This window comes from Rhinopithecus bieti, unplaced genomic scaffold, assembly GCF_001698545.2.
Source record: "Rhinopithecus bieti isolate Rb0 unplaced genomic scaffold, ASM169854v2 scaffold_15143, whole genome shotgun sequence".
Classification (NCBI taxonomy): domain Eukaryota; kingdom Metazoa; phylum Chordata; class Mammalia; order Primates; family Cercopithecidae; genus Rhinopithecus; species Rhinopithecus bieti.
Genome location: NW_016808091.1, coordinates 1,462,085 through 1,476,560, shown reverse-complemented (window position 1 = coordinate 1,476,560; position 14,476 = coordinate 1,462,085). Strand labels below are relative to the sequence as shown.

Below are 14,476 nucleotides of genomic sequence, written 5' to 3'. Positions count from 1 at the left end.
AGGTATACTGTTCCAATAGAGAATAAAAGTGTTCATTTCCTTACGTCCTCACCAGCACTGGGTATTGTCATCTTTTTAACTCTTGCCTATCTCATGGGTGAAAAATGCTATACTGTATACCACACATTTTTAAGTTGTAGCTCCATTATTACAGTAGGACTCAACGTCTTCTTAAATGTTTATCAGCCATCTGTATTTCTTCCCCTGGAAACTGCTTGCTCATTTTCTTTTTTTTCCAGTTCCACTGAAAAGCAGAGGAATGCAAATTAAAACAGTGTGTTTTTTAAAGCAGTGAAATTAGAAAAGATGACAAAGATTCTCAATGCTTGTGAAGATCAATATTGTTTAAGTTGAGAAAAAACACCTTGTAATTATAAATGTTAACATATTTTCTTTCTACACATTTTTCATTAAAACATAAGCTCTGAATCATTATGAAAATATTCGTAATTGTTTTATATGAAGTGAGACCAAAGTTGATTCAAAAAAATAGCAAATATAATTTTTCAGCATCATTTGTTGGCTGAGTCTCCTTTCCTCTCAGACTTGCTGTTTACTTTGCCGCTTAACAGTTTTCCATGATGTCATCTCTCTCTGAACTACCTTCCATCCCCCAATGACCTACTTATTTTTTGTGCTGGCTGCCTCCTCTTGTTTTTGTAAGTCAAGTCTTTGTATTTATTTGTTAAAAAAGGATGCACTTACACTATTTCCTCTTTTAGCCAGGGGACATAGTCTCCTGTTTAGGTCAGGTGTGACTTTCATGGCTCAGTAGAGCACCGTGGTGTCTTCTTCCACACAATGACCTCACATTCTAGAGAGAAGGATATTCCTAGGTGCTGGGTGTGTGGGGGGATGTTGGTGTTGCTTGTGGACTATTGGGATTATTTTTAATCCATCACCTATTTGAACTGTTCAGCATTTGGGATTCAAAGGAATAAAGTTGATGAGACTGACCAAGGGTGGGAAAAGATTAGCCACAGAGGGAAGTGGTAAGAAGCTTGTTGGAGGAAATGAGTGAAGTGCTAGGGTGTAACAGAGCAGAGAGATGGCAGGTGAACATTTTATCAGGCTGATTGAGACTGAAGCATGGTTTGTGCAAATGGAGAAGTAAGAGGCAACTCCCAGAGTCCTGGTTGGAGAGAACCAGCCACCTTGGAACTGCAGAGATCAGAGAGCACAGAGGAGGCAGCTCCCAGAGGGAGTAATGCCTTTGTCAGCCCAACGTGTTCATCAGCTGTTTACTCATTGTTTCCTGAGTGTTTGTTAATATGTAAAACATTGTTCTAGACACTAGAGATATAATGAGATGAAGGAATGAGGGAAGTCCCTACCCTCCTAAGCTTACATCTAAGGAGGAGAAGACAGATACAGGTAAACCCATGAGATACACACACAGACATTATATAGAGCCTAGGGTGGTAAATGCTATCATGGAAAAATAAAGCAGGGTAAGGTGACAGAGAGCTGTGGGGCCAAAGAAAGCTCTTTTCCTGGGGGTGCCAGGCAGGCTCCTCTGACCAGGTGATGTTTCAGAGGAGACCGGAAGGAGAGGGAACCACACAGGAAACTAGGGGAGAGCCTGGAACAGGCACAAGGAAGAGCAAGTATGAGAGCCCAGAGCCCGTGAAGGGAGGATGCCGGACGCGTCCGGGAGCAGTGAAATGTCTGGAGTCACAGGAACTGAGCAAGGGAGTGAGTAGAGGAGAGTGGAGGAGTGGGGTTGTGGAGGGCTGAGGAGCCTAAACAAAGTCAGTGTGGGGACTTGGGACAGGGGAGAGAAGGAGAGGTTTTCCACATTGGGAAGCAGGGTCATTTGATGTTGGCTGATGACTGTATGTATGTGAGCCTATATATGGTTAATTAATCTGGCATGAGTTTGTGTGCATGTATGTGTGTGTGGTTAAGTAAATACGTGTGTGAATTTGTATGTGTGAACATGTTATGTGTCTATGTGAACACATGTACATATGTTTATGTTACTGTGTGTGCCACATGTATTACAGTGTATATGTCTATCTGAGTGATCATGTATGTGTTTCTTTGTGTGTGAGTGACATAGTTTGGACATGTGTCCCCTTCAAATCTCATGTTGAAATTTGATATCCAATGTGAGAGGTGGGCCTAGTGGGAGGTGTTTGGGTCACGGGGACAAATCCCTCATGAAGGGCTCAGTGCCATCCTCGTGGTAACAAGTTCTCAATCTTAGTTCCGTCAGAACTGAGTGTTGAAAAGAGTCTGTCACTTCCTCCACTCTCTCTTCCTTCCTCTCTTACCCATGTGATTCAAACACACCTGCTCCCCTTCCCCATCTGCTGAGAATGGAAGCTTCCTAAGGCCCTCACCAGAAGCAGATGCTGGCACTATGCTTTGTGTACAGGCTGCAGAAATATGAGCCCAACACACTTCTTTCTTTCATAAATCACCCAGCGTCAGGTATCCCTTTGTAAGCCACACAAGTGGACTAAGACAGCGGTTCCATGCATGCTTAAGTGTGTACAAGTGTCTCTGTGTCTCTGTGTTTGTGTTTTTATGTGTGTCTAAGTAGTTAAGAGTATGTGTGTTTTGTGTTTGTGCATGTCCAGATAATACACAAGACCGAAAAGGTCCCATGGGGAAATGAGAACATGTTGGGAAGCCTCTCCTGGTATCCAGGCTCAGCCTCTGCCCTTGCCATGGTCACAGAACAGACCAGTGCCATAGATGAGGTCACACAGTAGAGCTAGGATCTTAGCAACCATGGGGAGCTCAGTGTCCACTCTGGCTGGGGCCAGCTGGATGGCTTCAGTACAGCCCCAGTCAACTCTCATTGAACAGCTGGAGCACTGAGACCCTGGGCACTCATTTCAAATCATGAAACGCCACTTCACGGACCACAGGGGAGAACAGTCACCCACCGATGGGACCACCCTCAACTTGGCCAGCCCTGATTCCACTGAGGAGAGTGTGGAAGTGTTCTGGCCAGGTAGGTCAAAAGAAAGGCCTGGAAGGTCAGCCAGCTGTGCTCCCTGGGAAGGAAGCCCTGATGGAAAGGGACAGTGCCAGGTCGCCTCCTGATACTGTTATCAAATGGTTGTGTTGACCATAAACGTAGATGTGGAGGGAAAGGAAATTGATATTTATGGGACACTTGGTATGACTGAAGCTGTTGTGAGTACATAAGGTGTTTTCAGGGGATATGAGGATGAAAGTGTAAAATATGTATAATTATGTATTTATTTTAATGTGTATTTGAGAAAACAACACGTCAAATTCAGCAGCGAAATAAAAAATTCCTTTATAACAAAATGATGAAAGTTAATCTAGATAATCAATTTGAAGACCACTGGGATGTGTCTGTGGGCAGCATCTAAGTGTCACACCAGCTCTGGGGGCCCAATGGCTCCACCACTCATTCAAACTCCGTGCCTCTGTTTCCTACTCTGTTGAATGGGAATCCTAAAAATATAATTTCTTAGGATTGTTTTGAATATTAAAGCAGCTGACACTTGGCAAGCACTTCCATGGTGAGAGGGACACAGTAAGTGTTGAAGGAGATGGTGAGATGGTCCCCTCTGGGGAAGGTGAAGACAGGTCACAAATGTTGAAGAGGACAGTGGGTCTGCGTGGCTTGGCCAAGGCACTTTGCATGTGTTGTTTTTTAAATGGGCTTCATTGAGGTGTCTTTTATGCACACAGACTTCAGCAATTTTAAATGCACAATTTAAAGAAGTTTGGCACATGTATATTTGTGGAACCATCAACACAATCATGATAAAGAAGATTTTCAGAACTCCTAAAAGTCCCCTTGTGCCTTATTATGGTCAGTCTCCCCTCGCCCTATCCCCAGCTCTGGGCAACCACTGAACTGTTCTCTGTTCCTAAAAATTTGCCTTTTCTAGAATGTCATCTGAATAAAATCATATACTACATGGCCTCTTTTTTTCTTTTTGTTCACATTCTCTCATGACTACACAGCCTTTTTAATTAGCTTCTTTTATTTAGCCTAATGCATTCAGGATTCATCCGTATTGTTGCACGTCTCAGTGGTTCATGGATTTAACAGGTTGCACATATGGATGCACCTCAGTCTGCTTACCTATTCTGCAGCGGATGGTCTTTTGCTCGGTGATTAATGCATTATTTGATCCTTATCATCATATCCCTAATGTGTATATAACTGTTATTCACCATTTAATGGTCTTTCTCAGTTGAGTCAAGGATTTGGTGATTGCATTCATACATTATTCAATAATTACGGCACCCTATGAGGTAGGTATTATCACCAGCTTCATTTTATCAGGTTATGGGCAGAGGGGGCGGTGTTTGCCCAAGAGCTCCCAGAGCCTGTACCCTTTCAGAGTCTGCGGCTCCTGAGGGTAGATGTGGCATTGATCCCTTGGGGGGCACTGATGACAATGTCCTTCTGCTTCTCAGGGACTATACAGAGAGAAGGGTCGTCCCCACGGCCACGGCCCGCCATTCCCCGGGAAGAGGGCCTCTACTTCTCTGCCAGGGCCCAGGGAGGCCCAGCTCCCCATCCTCAGAGTCCTCCGAGTACCAGTCCCCCTACTCCCAGTACCAGTCGTGCTGCCTCCTGCATGTGCGTACCGAGGGACAGCGCTGCTCCGCAAGAGTGTGTTGTGCCTTCCTACACGCACGTGCAGAATCAGTGCAGGGTGTGGCGGTGGCCTGGGAGACCGAGACCGGCTTTGAGCCGGTCAGCCGGAAGCCCCGCATCCATGAAGCCCAGTTCATCAAGAGGCAGAGGCAGAACGGCTCCTCCTTCGAGATGGCTTCCAACACCGATCTGTGCTGGGACTTGGAAGCCTGCAAGAGCAACTGCAGCCCTGAGCCCGAGGATACAGAGCTACTGGAGTGCTGTCTGCAGGAGTTGCGGGCACCCCCGGACTGGCTGGTCACCACCAACTACGGGCTGCGCTGCGTGGCCTGCTGCCGGGTCTTCCCCTCCCTGGATGCTCTGCTGGAGCACGCCCAGCATGGCATCCGGGAGGGCTTCAGCTGCCAGATCTTTTTTGAGGAGATGCTGGAGAGAAGGCGGGCTCAGGGCCAAGCACATGACCAACAGCTGGAGGAGGAGCAGAGTCCTTCAGACAACAGTGAATGTTCCCGGCCCCAGGGTGAGGTGCTCCCAGCACAGCAGCAGGAGAAGCAGTGAGCTGGAGGGGAGATACTCACCCCTGCCCTCACCTCCAGTGCCTGGGACTGCTCCTTCCCCAGCCAGCAGTATCAGAGCCACTAGAGAGGGCCAGGATCGGGAGGAAGGAAAGGCATGGGGTGTAGAGCAGCCAGGGCCAGGAGACTGGAAGGAGCCTCCTTCCTGTCCTGGGCACAGCATCTCCACCAGGGTCCATTTCAAAATCCAAACCCAAACAAGAGGGCTTTGAGTGTTTCTGATGGCGGGCACAACATCTGAAACCCACAAACGCATGGCCAGAGGGATTTCTATTTTTGCCGGTGCATCAGGCAGGTCCACACTTGCTAAGTAGATGTGGGTCACAGGACAGCCAACTGCAAATGACTCTTCAGCCCTATTTTTTTCAGTTACGAATCTGTCATATGCCCTAGTTCTATGTCTTATGTTATTGGGATTAAACTTGAATAACACAAAATTGAATGCAGTGAATAATTGAGTGAACATGCTGTCATATTGGACACATGGGAAGTTGCCATTTCCATAGGTTACAAACTAGCACAAACACCAGGAGACAGGCAGCTTCTCAAGGTAGAGCAGGAGGCTGGGGATGTCCTTCCTACCTATGAGTTCGTCTATGTCAACTACACGTTTTTAAGAGTTGCCACGAAATTCATTTTCACCCTTCTCCCTGTCTCGGAGGTCTGCATTCATTCAAGAAAAATTAATTGTGGTCCACTGTGTGTTTGACATGCTGATGGAAGACATGCTCCAGCCTCTGTTGCTTCCAGTGAGAGACAGTTAGAATGGGCAACTGTAAGGCAAAGGGATGAATGCCATCAAGGAGGTCTGGGGAGCCTAGATGAGGGGCCCCAAGTTCAAGCTGTTTGATCAGGAGAAAGAACTTTCCAGAAAAGATGATGCTCCCAGGGGCTTAAAGGAAAGGCTAGACCAGGGTTCCTCAATCAGCACTGTTGATCCTGCATGCTAATTATTTGTTGCGGGGGCTGTCCTGTCTGCTGCAAGATGTTTACTGGCCTCCCTGGCCTCTACCCATCCGAAGCCAGCAGCATTCCCTGCCCCATAGTTGCGACAATCACAAATGTCTTCAGACATTAACAGATGTTCCCTAGGGACAAAATCACCCCAGGCTGAGAACCACTGAGCTAGACAAGAACAAGGCCATGAGGAGAAAAAACAGACATGATACATTTGGGGAACTGCTAGCCACTTGATCTGGCTGGAATGCTGGGGGTATTTGTCTCTCATATAGTTTATAAAGATGTGCCAGGCACTGAAGTGGACATGGGGAATAAGTGAACAAAGGGAACAAGGCAAACGTGGATGCTGCTCCGTGGAGCTTATAGCCTGAAGGCATGCATATAAAATAATTATTAAAGTTTCCATTTCATGACCTAAAGGGTCCTGTGTGGCTGGGCCTTTGCTACTTTCTCCATACCATCTCTTAGCATTCTGTGCCTCACTCACTGTGCTCCAACCACATGGGCCCCTTTCTGTCCTTAAAGGATTCAGGTGTTCGTGCTTCAGGGCCTTTGCCCTCGCTGTCTCCCCTAAGTGGAATGCACCATTTTCTGTCTCTTTTCTGGCTGTCCCCTTGCTCATCTTTGAGGCTGCAGCTTAAATATCTCTTTTTCAGAGGGTCTTTTCCCAATCATGCTGCTGCAACATATGCTTCATTCTAAATGTGGATGGTTTTAAGAGGTGACATGGTCAGATTTATGTTTTAAAAATCTCACTCCATGGTGTGTGGGATATAGATTGGGATAGCAGCAAAAGAAGAAAATGAGAAGTGGAGAGATCAATTAGGAGGCTGTTGAGGAAGTCCAGGCCAGGAATGGTGGTGACTTGGACCAGGCTGTCCCAAGCCAAGAGGGAGAAGAGTGGATGCCTTCAAGACTTATTTGGGGAATAGAATCCAAAGGCCTTGGGGAAGAGTGCATGTCAGGGTAGAAGAAATGGGTTTGTCATGGTGGATTCCCAGGTTTCTAGGAGGAGCAAATGTGGGTGGCTGTGCATTAACTGATATGGGGAAATTTGGAGGGTGATTTCAGTATGAGTGTGTGTGTGAGCGAGCATGTTTGTGTGTGAGCATGCATGTCTGTGTTGGCATGCATATCAGCATGTGTCTGCTTGCAGACATACAGGCATATGCTGGGAGGCAGATGACAGAGGTGAGTTGAGACATGGTCAGTTCTAAATGCTAATGGCGCATCTGAGCAGAGATGTTGAGTGGGAAGTTCATGTTATTTAGAAGATAAATCTAGATTGGAAATGTAAATGAGAAAGTTAACTGCAAATAAATGGTACTATACTGAAAAACCACAACAGTGGATGGATGACACTAACTAGGGTGCAGGGGTAGAGTTAGGGTGTGCCTTGTGAAGTAGGGAGGAATGGAGTGAGCATTTCTTAGGAATTTTCTTCAAAGTCAACAAAAATAAGAAAAGATAATTTTCAGGAGGGTAAGCAGTGTCGAATGCTAGGGAGAGTTGGAGTGAGCTGAGGGCACAGCATTATTTCATTTGACGCACGAGCTTGCTGACAGTTCTGATGAGAGCAGTCTCAGCAGCTGAGAAGGGCAGAGGTCAGACAGGCACTGGTCAGCAGCAGACACAAAATAAACTGCTGGAGGTAAGCATTGGACATCTCTGCAGGCAAGTCTGTTTAGAAAGGAAAGCAACAATGGCTGTAGCTGGACAAAGATGGGGGAGAGAGCAAGTGTATGCCAATGGAAATGATCCAACAGAAAGGAAGAGACAGATAAGGTGGAAAAATGGGGAAATCTAAGGTGAGGAGCCAAACAGGAGAGAAGGGGCTGAGCTGACATGGAGAAACCGACCTTGAAAAGGGTGGCTCTGAGCTCCTTGTTGCATGCAGATGGGCAGTTAGTCACATAGAGCTTTGGAGTCAAAATTAGGGAACTTGACCATCCACCCTGAAAATTACAAGGAGCCCTGGAGAAATCTGAAGTCAGATTTGCATTTGTGAAGATCACTGTGGCGAAAAGGGTCAAGAGTGGATGAGAGCCAGCATGGCTGGTGACAAGGGGTTCAGCTAAAGTGTGGGTGGCAGGGTGAATTCAGGGGAAATTTAGAAGACTGAACCATAAAGTGTGGCTAGTGTGTGATGAGGATGGTGAGAGGAAGGAATTCGGAATGACTTCTAGGGTTTTTTCTGGGTGGCAAAATGTCGGAGCCATTTGCAGACAATGGAGAAGGAGAAGGTTTGCTTGGGATGCTGGTAAACCCACTTTTGACTAAGCTGAGTTTGAGACAGAAACATTCAGAAGGGGGCTAGTCATAAGGATATGGAGCTGAGAAGAGTGGTCGTCCACCTGTGTGTGGTGAGCTGTGGCCATGGTGCTTTGCATGAGCTTCATGTGGGATGCATTCCTTCTGCTGGTGCAAGTGCAGCAGGAAGCCATGAGGTCATCTTAGAAAGGGCATCAGCGGTGCGGATGATATCTTATCAGCCTTTTAAAGGTGCAACAGAGGCCACAAACCTTTTAAATTTGGTGTGAAAGGAGCTTGAGGATCAGCAGGAAGTAAAAAGAGCCCCAGCTTTATGAAACTCTTCTCGGAAGAGCTATCTGGTATTTGTGGGGGCTTCATAGGCAAGTAGAGTCCAAGAGACACTGTAAGGGAAGGAGAGGCTGCTAAGCCAGAAATAGTGAGTACTAAGGAGGAGAATAGTTTTATCTTAAAAAAAATCATTATGGGAGGGAATTGAAATGAGGCATGATATCTAAGTTCTGAAATTTCAGAATTTAAGAGACAAGTGTTTTTAAGTGCTAAATTCTGTATTCTAAGGGCAAAGCATCGTTTTAAACTCTTTATCAATACTAAATTATGTAGTGCTCTCCACAGTACAATGAGGTGGATCCTATTATTGTCCGTGTTTTGTTAGTGAGTAAGTAAAGACCCTACAAAGGTCATATGGCTGGTGTACACCAGCCTGGCTCCAAGCCTATGTTCTAATCATCACACAGAGATGCAAACTTCAGTGTAAGGACAGATGCAAGGTATTTAGGAAAGCAAATATGTCAACTGCACAGGCTGCATTTTCTTTAGATTAAGTAGCAGCAGCTGCAGATCAAGGGAAACATGATGAGTGTTCAGGAGAAATGAAATATGACAGCAACCTCGGGTAAGCAAGCTATTAATGTAAAGAATAACTTCAGCTGACATGGATGGGGAAGAAGAGAATAACATTATTCTTAAGGTAGTGACTTGTTCTTAAATTATAACTGAAACTCAACTGAGTTAAACGTTCATTTGTGGTTTAGACACATAATTTTGCAGATACCTGGGACTTCACTGACAAGAGTGAGGGAAATCTTCCCAGAGGTGTCAGGAGATCTCAAACATTTTAAATTATGAACCATTTTAAACCCTTTATTTTCCCAAACCATAGAAGATGGAGCTCATGTTATAAAACCTACATAAACCTCATAACAACGCCTGAAAAAGACGGCACTAAAAAGGTGATCACTAATAAGTGAGATCACTAATAAGTTGATCTCACTTATTAACACAAAATAATAGCTAATCTAATTTAACAGACTACAAAAACAGTAATTCACCATGACTGGCCTGGTGTGGTGGGCTCATGCCTGTAATCCCAGCACTTTGGGAGGCCAAGGCAGGTGGATCGCTTGAGTCTAGCAGTTTGAGACAAGCCTGGGCAAAACGGCAAAATCCCATCTCTACAAAAAACAAAAAATACAAAAATTAGCCAGGCATGGTGGTGCGCATCTGTAGTCCCGGCTACTTAGGATGAGGTAGAAGACGACTTGAGCCTTGGAGATTGAGGCTACAGTGAGCCATGATTGTGCCACTGCACAATCACAGTCAAAACTATAGTCAAAGAGTTTTATAGTCAAAACTGTAAAACTCTTAGAGAAAACATGGGTGTAAATTCTGAGAATTGAGAACATACGTCCACATAAAAATTTGTACATGAATATTCACAGCAACATTATTCATAACACACCTAATTAACCTAATACAGAAAGTAAAAACAACCTACATGTTTATCAAATGGTGAAAGAATAAACAAAATATAGTATATCCATACAATGGAATATAATTCAGCCATAAAATGAAGAACTGATCCCTTGTTATATACAGATGAACCTTGAAAACCTGTGAAGTGAAAGAAGCCAGACACAAAAGGCAACATAACGTATAATTATCTGTCAATGAAATATTCAAATAGGCAAATTTATAGAGACAAAAAGCAGATTAGTTGTTGCCAGGGATTCAGGAGAAGGGGAGGAACGGGAGTGACTGCTAACAGTATGGGATTTCTTCTTAGGGTGATGAAAACATTCTGGAATTAGTGGCAATGGTTACACAACGTTGTGAATATGCCATAAACCACTGAATTGTAGTATGTGAAGTGTATCTCAATTTAAAAGACATATAATAAGTATAACAACCATTCCTGTAATAAGTTCCTTAGAAACTAAGAATAAGATTTTTTTCAGATAATATCAAATATCTCAAACCAAAGAGCAAAATATCTACATGTACTTCCATTAAAATCAGATAAAAAATGTCATGTATTACAATTTTAATTTGACGTTGTTCTGGAAGTTACAACCAATGCATAAGATATGAAACAGAAATATTATATACAGTAGACAAAAAATAATTTTCAGAAAAGATAATATACTTCAAAAGTGCAAATGAATTAACTAAAATTATTGAAAAGATAATCAAAGGATCGATACATAAGATGGAGTTCAAGAACTTCCTTTTATATTAGACATGACTAATTAGGAAATAACATGGAAAATATTCCATCCACTAGATAAACAGCTATTAATGGAAATATTGCAAGAGTGATGAAATGTCTAAGTGATTATTTCTAGTTGGTAATTGTTGATACATTTTATTTCTTCTGTAGTTTTTATTGTTTTGTATTTTCTGTGTTGATCAAGTACGGCTTTTAGAATAAAAAGGCAATAAAACATTTAATCAAGCATTACTTTGTGTGCACCTATACTCTTAGCTACTGGGGAGGCTGAGGTGGGAGGATGGCTAGTACCAAAGCGGTAGAGGCTGTAGTGAGCTATGATTGCAACACTGCACTCCAGCCTGGGTGACAGAGCAAGACCCTCTCTCTAAAAAAAAAACAAACAAAATATTACCTTAGTAAGAAGTGACTTTGGGGACCTCCTCAGTTCACACTTGTAGTCTGCAAGACATATTGTGAGAAACCCAGCTCTTAACTTCTTAATCCTTAGTTCTTCAGAATTAAATTAGCTTTAATTTTAAGAGCACTTTATAATAAATGATAGCCCAGCCAACTCAAGGCAATTAAATTACATAGTTCTTTTTGAGATGTGTCCTCATTGTTTACCAAGGTTGAAAGCCATGAGAGGAAGATCTTGAGAGAGAACCAGGGTGAGAACTCAGTTGAGAGAGGGTAAAGACAATGAGTCTGGGGACGGGAATAAGACGGCATCAACAGGACCATACAGGAAGAAGTGGAAGTTGAAGGACAATGAAGGAAAGATGAAGTTCAATAAGGCAGATAGAGGTGGGAAGAGAGAAGTGGCAGATGTTAAGAATAACATGTAATGCTTTGACCTGAAATGTGACATCACAATGGGGTCCTGGAAGGGGGATTGTGGGGGAAAATGAGGGTCATGTCAAAGATGGTGGAGTCCTGACAGACCTTTCATGAGAGTTTCTGTGGTGCTCAGTAATAGGTTAAATTGTGTCCTCCCAAAATTTGTATGTTGAGGGCTGGGCATGGTGGCTCAAGCCTGTAATCCCAGCACTTTGGGCGGCTGAGGTGGGTGGATCACTTGAGGTCAGGAGTTCGAGACTAGCCCGGCACATGTTGAAACCCCATCTCTACTAAAAATACAAAAATTAGCTGGGCATGGTGGTGGGTGCCTGTAGTCCCAGCTACTCAGGAGGCTGAGGTGGGAAAATCACTTGAACCTGGGAGGCGGAGTTTTCTGTGAGCTGAGATCGTACCACTGCACTCCAGCCTGGGCAGCTGAGCGAGACTCTGTTTCAAAAAAAAAAAAAAAAAGAAAAGAAAAAAATCATATGTTGAATCCTAACCCCTGGCACCTCAAAATGTGACTGTATTTGGAGTTAAGGCTTTTAAAGAGGTAAATTCATATCAGGGGGCCTAATCCAATATGACTGGAGTCTTTATAAGAAGAGGAGATTAGGACCCAGGCACATACAGAGGGAAGACTGCGTGAAGACACAGGGAAGAAGACGGCATCTGCAAGTGGAAAAAAGAGACTCAGAAGAAACCAACCCAGTGACACCTTGATCTCCGACTGTGTCACAAAATTGTGAGACAATACATTTTTTATAGTTTAAGCCACCTGGCCTGTGGATTATGGCAACCTGAAAAAATGAATATAGATTCTGAAGAGCAGGAGACAGAGACAGGAAGACAGCAGTCACAAAGGCTCAGGAAGGTCCATATTCCAGGCAGGGAGCCTTCCCAGGTGGGGTCCTTAGGGGCACAAGCACATGGTGAGCACTCTGTCCACATTTGTTGATGTAAATGCTGGTAACAGCATAAACGCATATGGGAGCAAGCAACTAACTTTTGGCAAACACAGGGTGGTCTCTGGTCTGAGCACAGAGGGTAATGTGGGCCCCTGTCAGAGGGTTTTGCAGAAGGAGTCAGGTGTGTGGGCATGTGGTGCTACTTTCAGCTTCAAATGCTTCTCTCCCTGTGACCAGGTCTGACCAGAAGGTCCCACAGAAAAATGAGCTGGGTACAGGGACAAAGGGGATGTGCTGAGCTGTAGAAAAGACAGAGTAAGGAGATTCATGAAAAATGTCGGGTCTACAGCCCACAGCCTGGGTACCAGGAGCCAGAGCCCATGTGTGCACGTGTGTGTGTACCTTTGTGTGTGTGTGTGTGTGTGTGTGTTACCTGCTGCTCTGCACTGGGCCATGCTGACACCTAGACTGGGCCGAGCACAAGAATCCTGTGAAGAGACTCACAAACGACTCCCGACTCCTGATGATTTATGTACCGTCTGCTGCTGGACTTGCTGCAGCCCCTCCAAGCACACCCTCAAGGACTACTGAGCCGGGGTGCCATCAGTCTTGGGAAAAGAGAGTGAGAATTTCCTAAAGCAATGTTTGGCAAACTTGACTATTATTTTGAAAGGCCAAGAAACATTCCTATGGAGCCTGCCTTGACTTCAGTTATTGATGTGGAAATAAAGCAGCACAAACACACACAGCTAAGCTTATAGTTACTTTACAAGTGTAAAACAAAAACCAAATGTGTAAATTAAACACAATTACAAACAGCAATAAAACTCAAACTAAAAACATTAGTTTAATGTGACTATGGGTGTTTGTGAAACCAATTTGCCTCTTCTGTGAATATGGAACTGAATGCCATTCAGATTCTCCTGTGGGGTGATGGGCTCTCACGCCAAGTGCTGGGAAGTGAGTCAGAGCCTCACAGCAGTCGCATGTTGATAGAGCTTGATACCTTTACCTCCACGGACGTCAAACTGCCACCTGTGTCAGACTAGCTCATCCTAGACTTCGGTTACAATCCATTGCTTCTGTAACACTTTTAGTCTAGACTTGCTCCAAGCTGGGAATCTTTGTGTCTCTGTAGAGGACTTACAGAGGTCTTATTCCCTTGTTTCTAAGTTATTAAGAATGCAGAATGGGAATTTCCTGAAGCCTAAGTCTTCTGCTTGGATTCACAAAACATCAGAACTGTATTTGCTGTAACATCTTTGACATGGGGAGGAAGCACTTTATAATTAATAGTACCTTACAACAGATGAAATAATGTAATATGTATGATATTGATCAATAATTATATGATGCTTATGAGCAGCATACATATAAAAACATTGAGATATCATAAAAGTCATAAACAAGCTTTTAGTTTTAGGTTTTACTTTGAAAAAAATGAAAACTTACAGATGTTGCAAGAATAGTACAATGAATTCCATATGCTCTTTATCTAGATCTACCGACTCTTCCCATTTGCCTCTTTCTCCCTATGTCTCTCTCTTTCCATATATATATATATTATACAATACATATTATAGATAAACTTATTGTTACTTTTGCTGAACCATTTAAGAGTAATTTACATTCTATTAATACCAGAGTCACCAGCGATCACCTTGCAGAACCTCAGTTTTCTCATCTGGGAAATGGGGCTGGTGAAAGGAGACGCCACAGATACTGGAGCTAACCGATAGCGCGGCTGCTCCCGCGACCGGTGCGGGCCTCGGGACCCAGCAGCCCCGGCCCGGCGTGGCAGGCGGCCCAAGGGGCGGGCCGGGGGCGGGCGCGG

General features: G+C 44.2%; 1 protein-coding gene across 1 annotated transcript; it reads left to right on the top strand.

Annotated features, from left to right (window-relative positions):
- Positions 1-2,739: 2,739 nt before the first annotated feature.
- On the top strand, positions 2,740-5,606 carry FAM170B (family with sequence similarity 170 member B). Its single transcript, XM_017885508.1, is given in 5 exon segments — positions 2,740-2,965; positions 4,417-4,503; positions 4,506-4,573; positions 4,575-4,646; positions 4,649-5,606. Coding segments are annotated over 5 exon segments (849 nt in total). The 5' UTR covers positions 2,740-2,853; the 3' UTR covers positions 5,159-5,606.
- Positions 5,607-14,476: the final 8,870 nt, after the last annotated feature.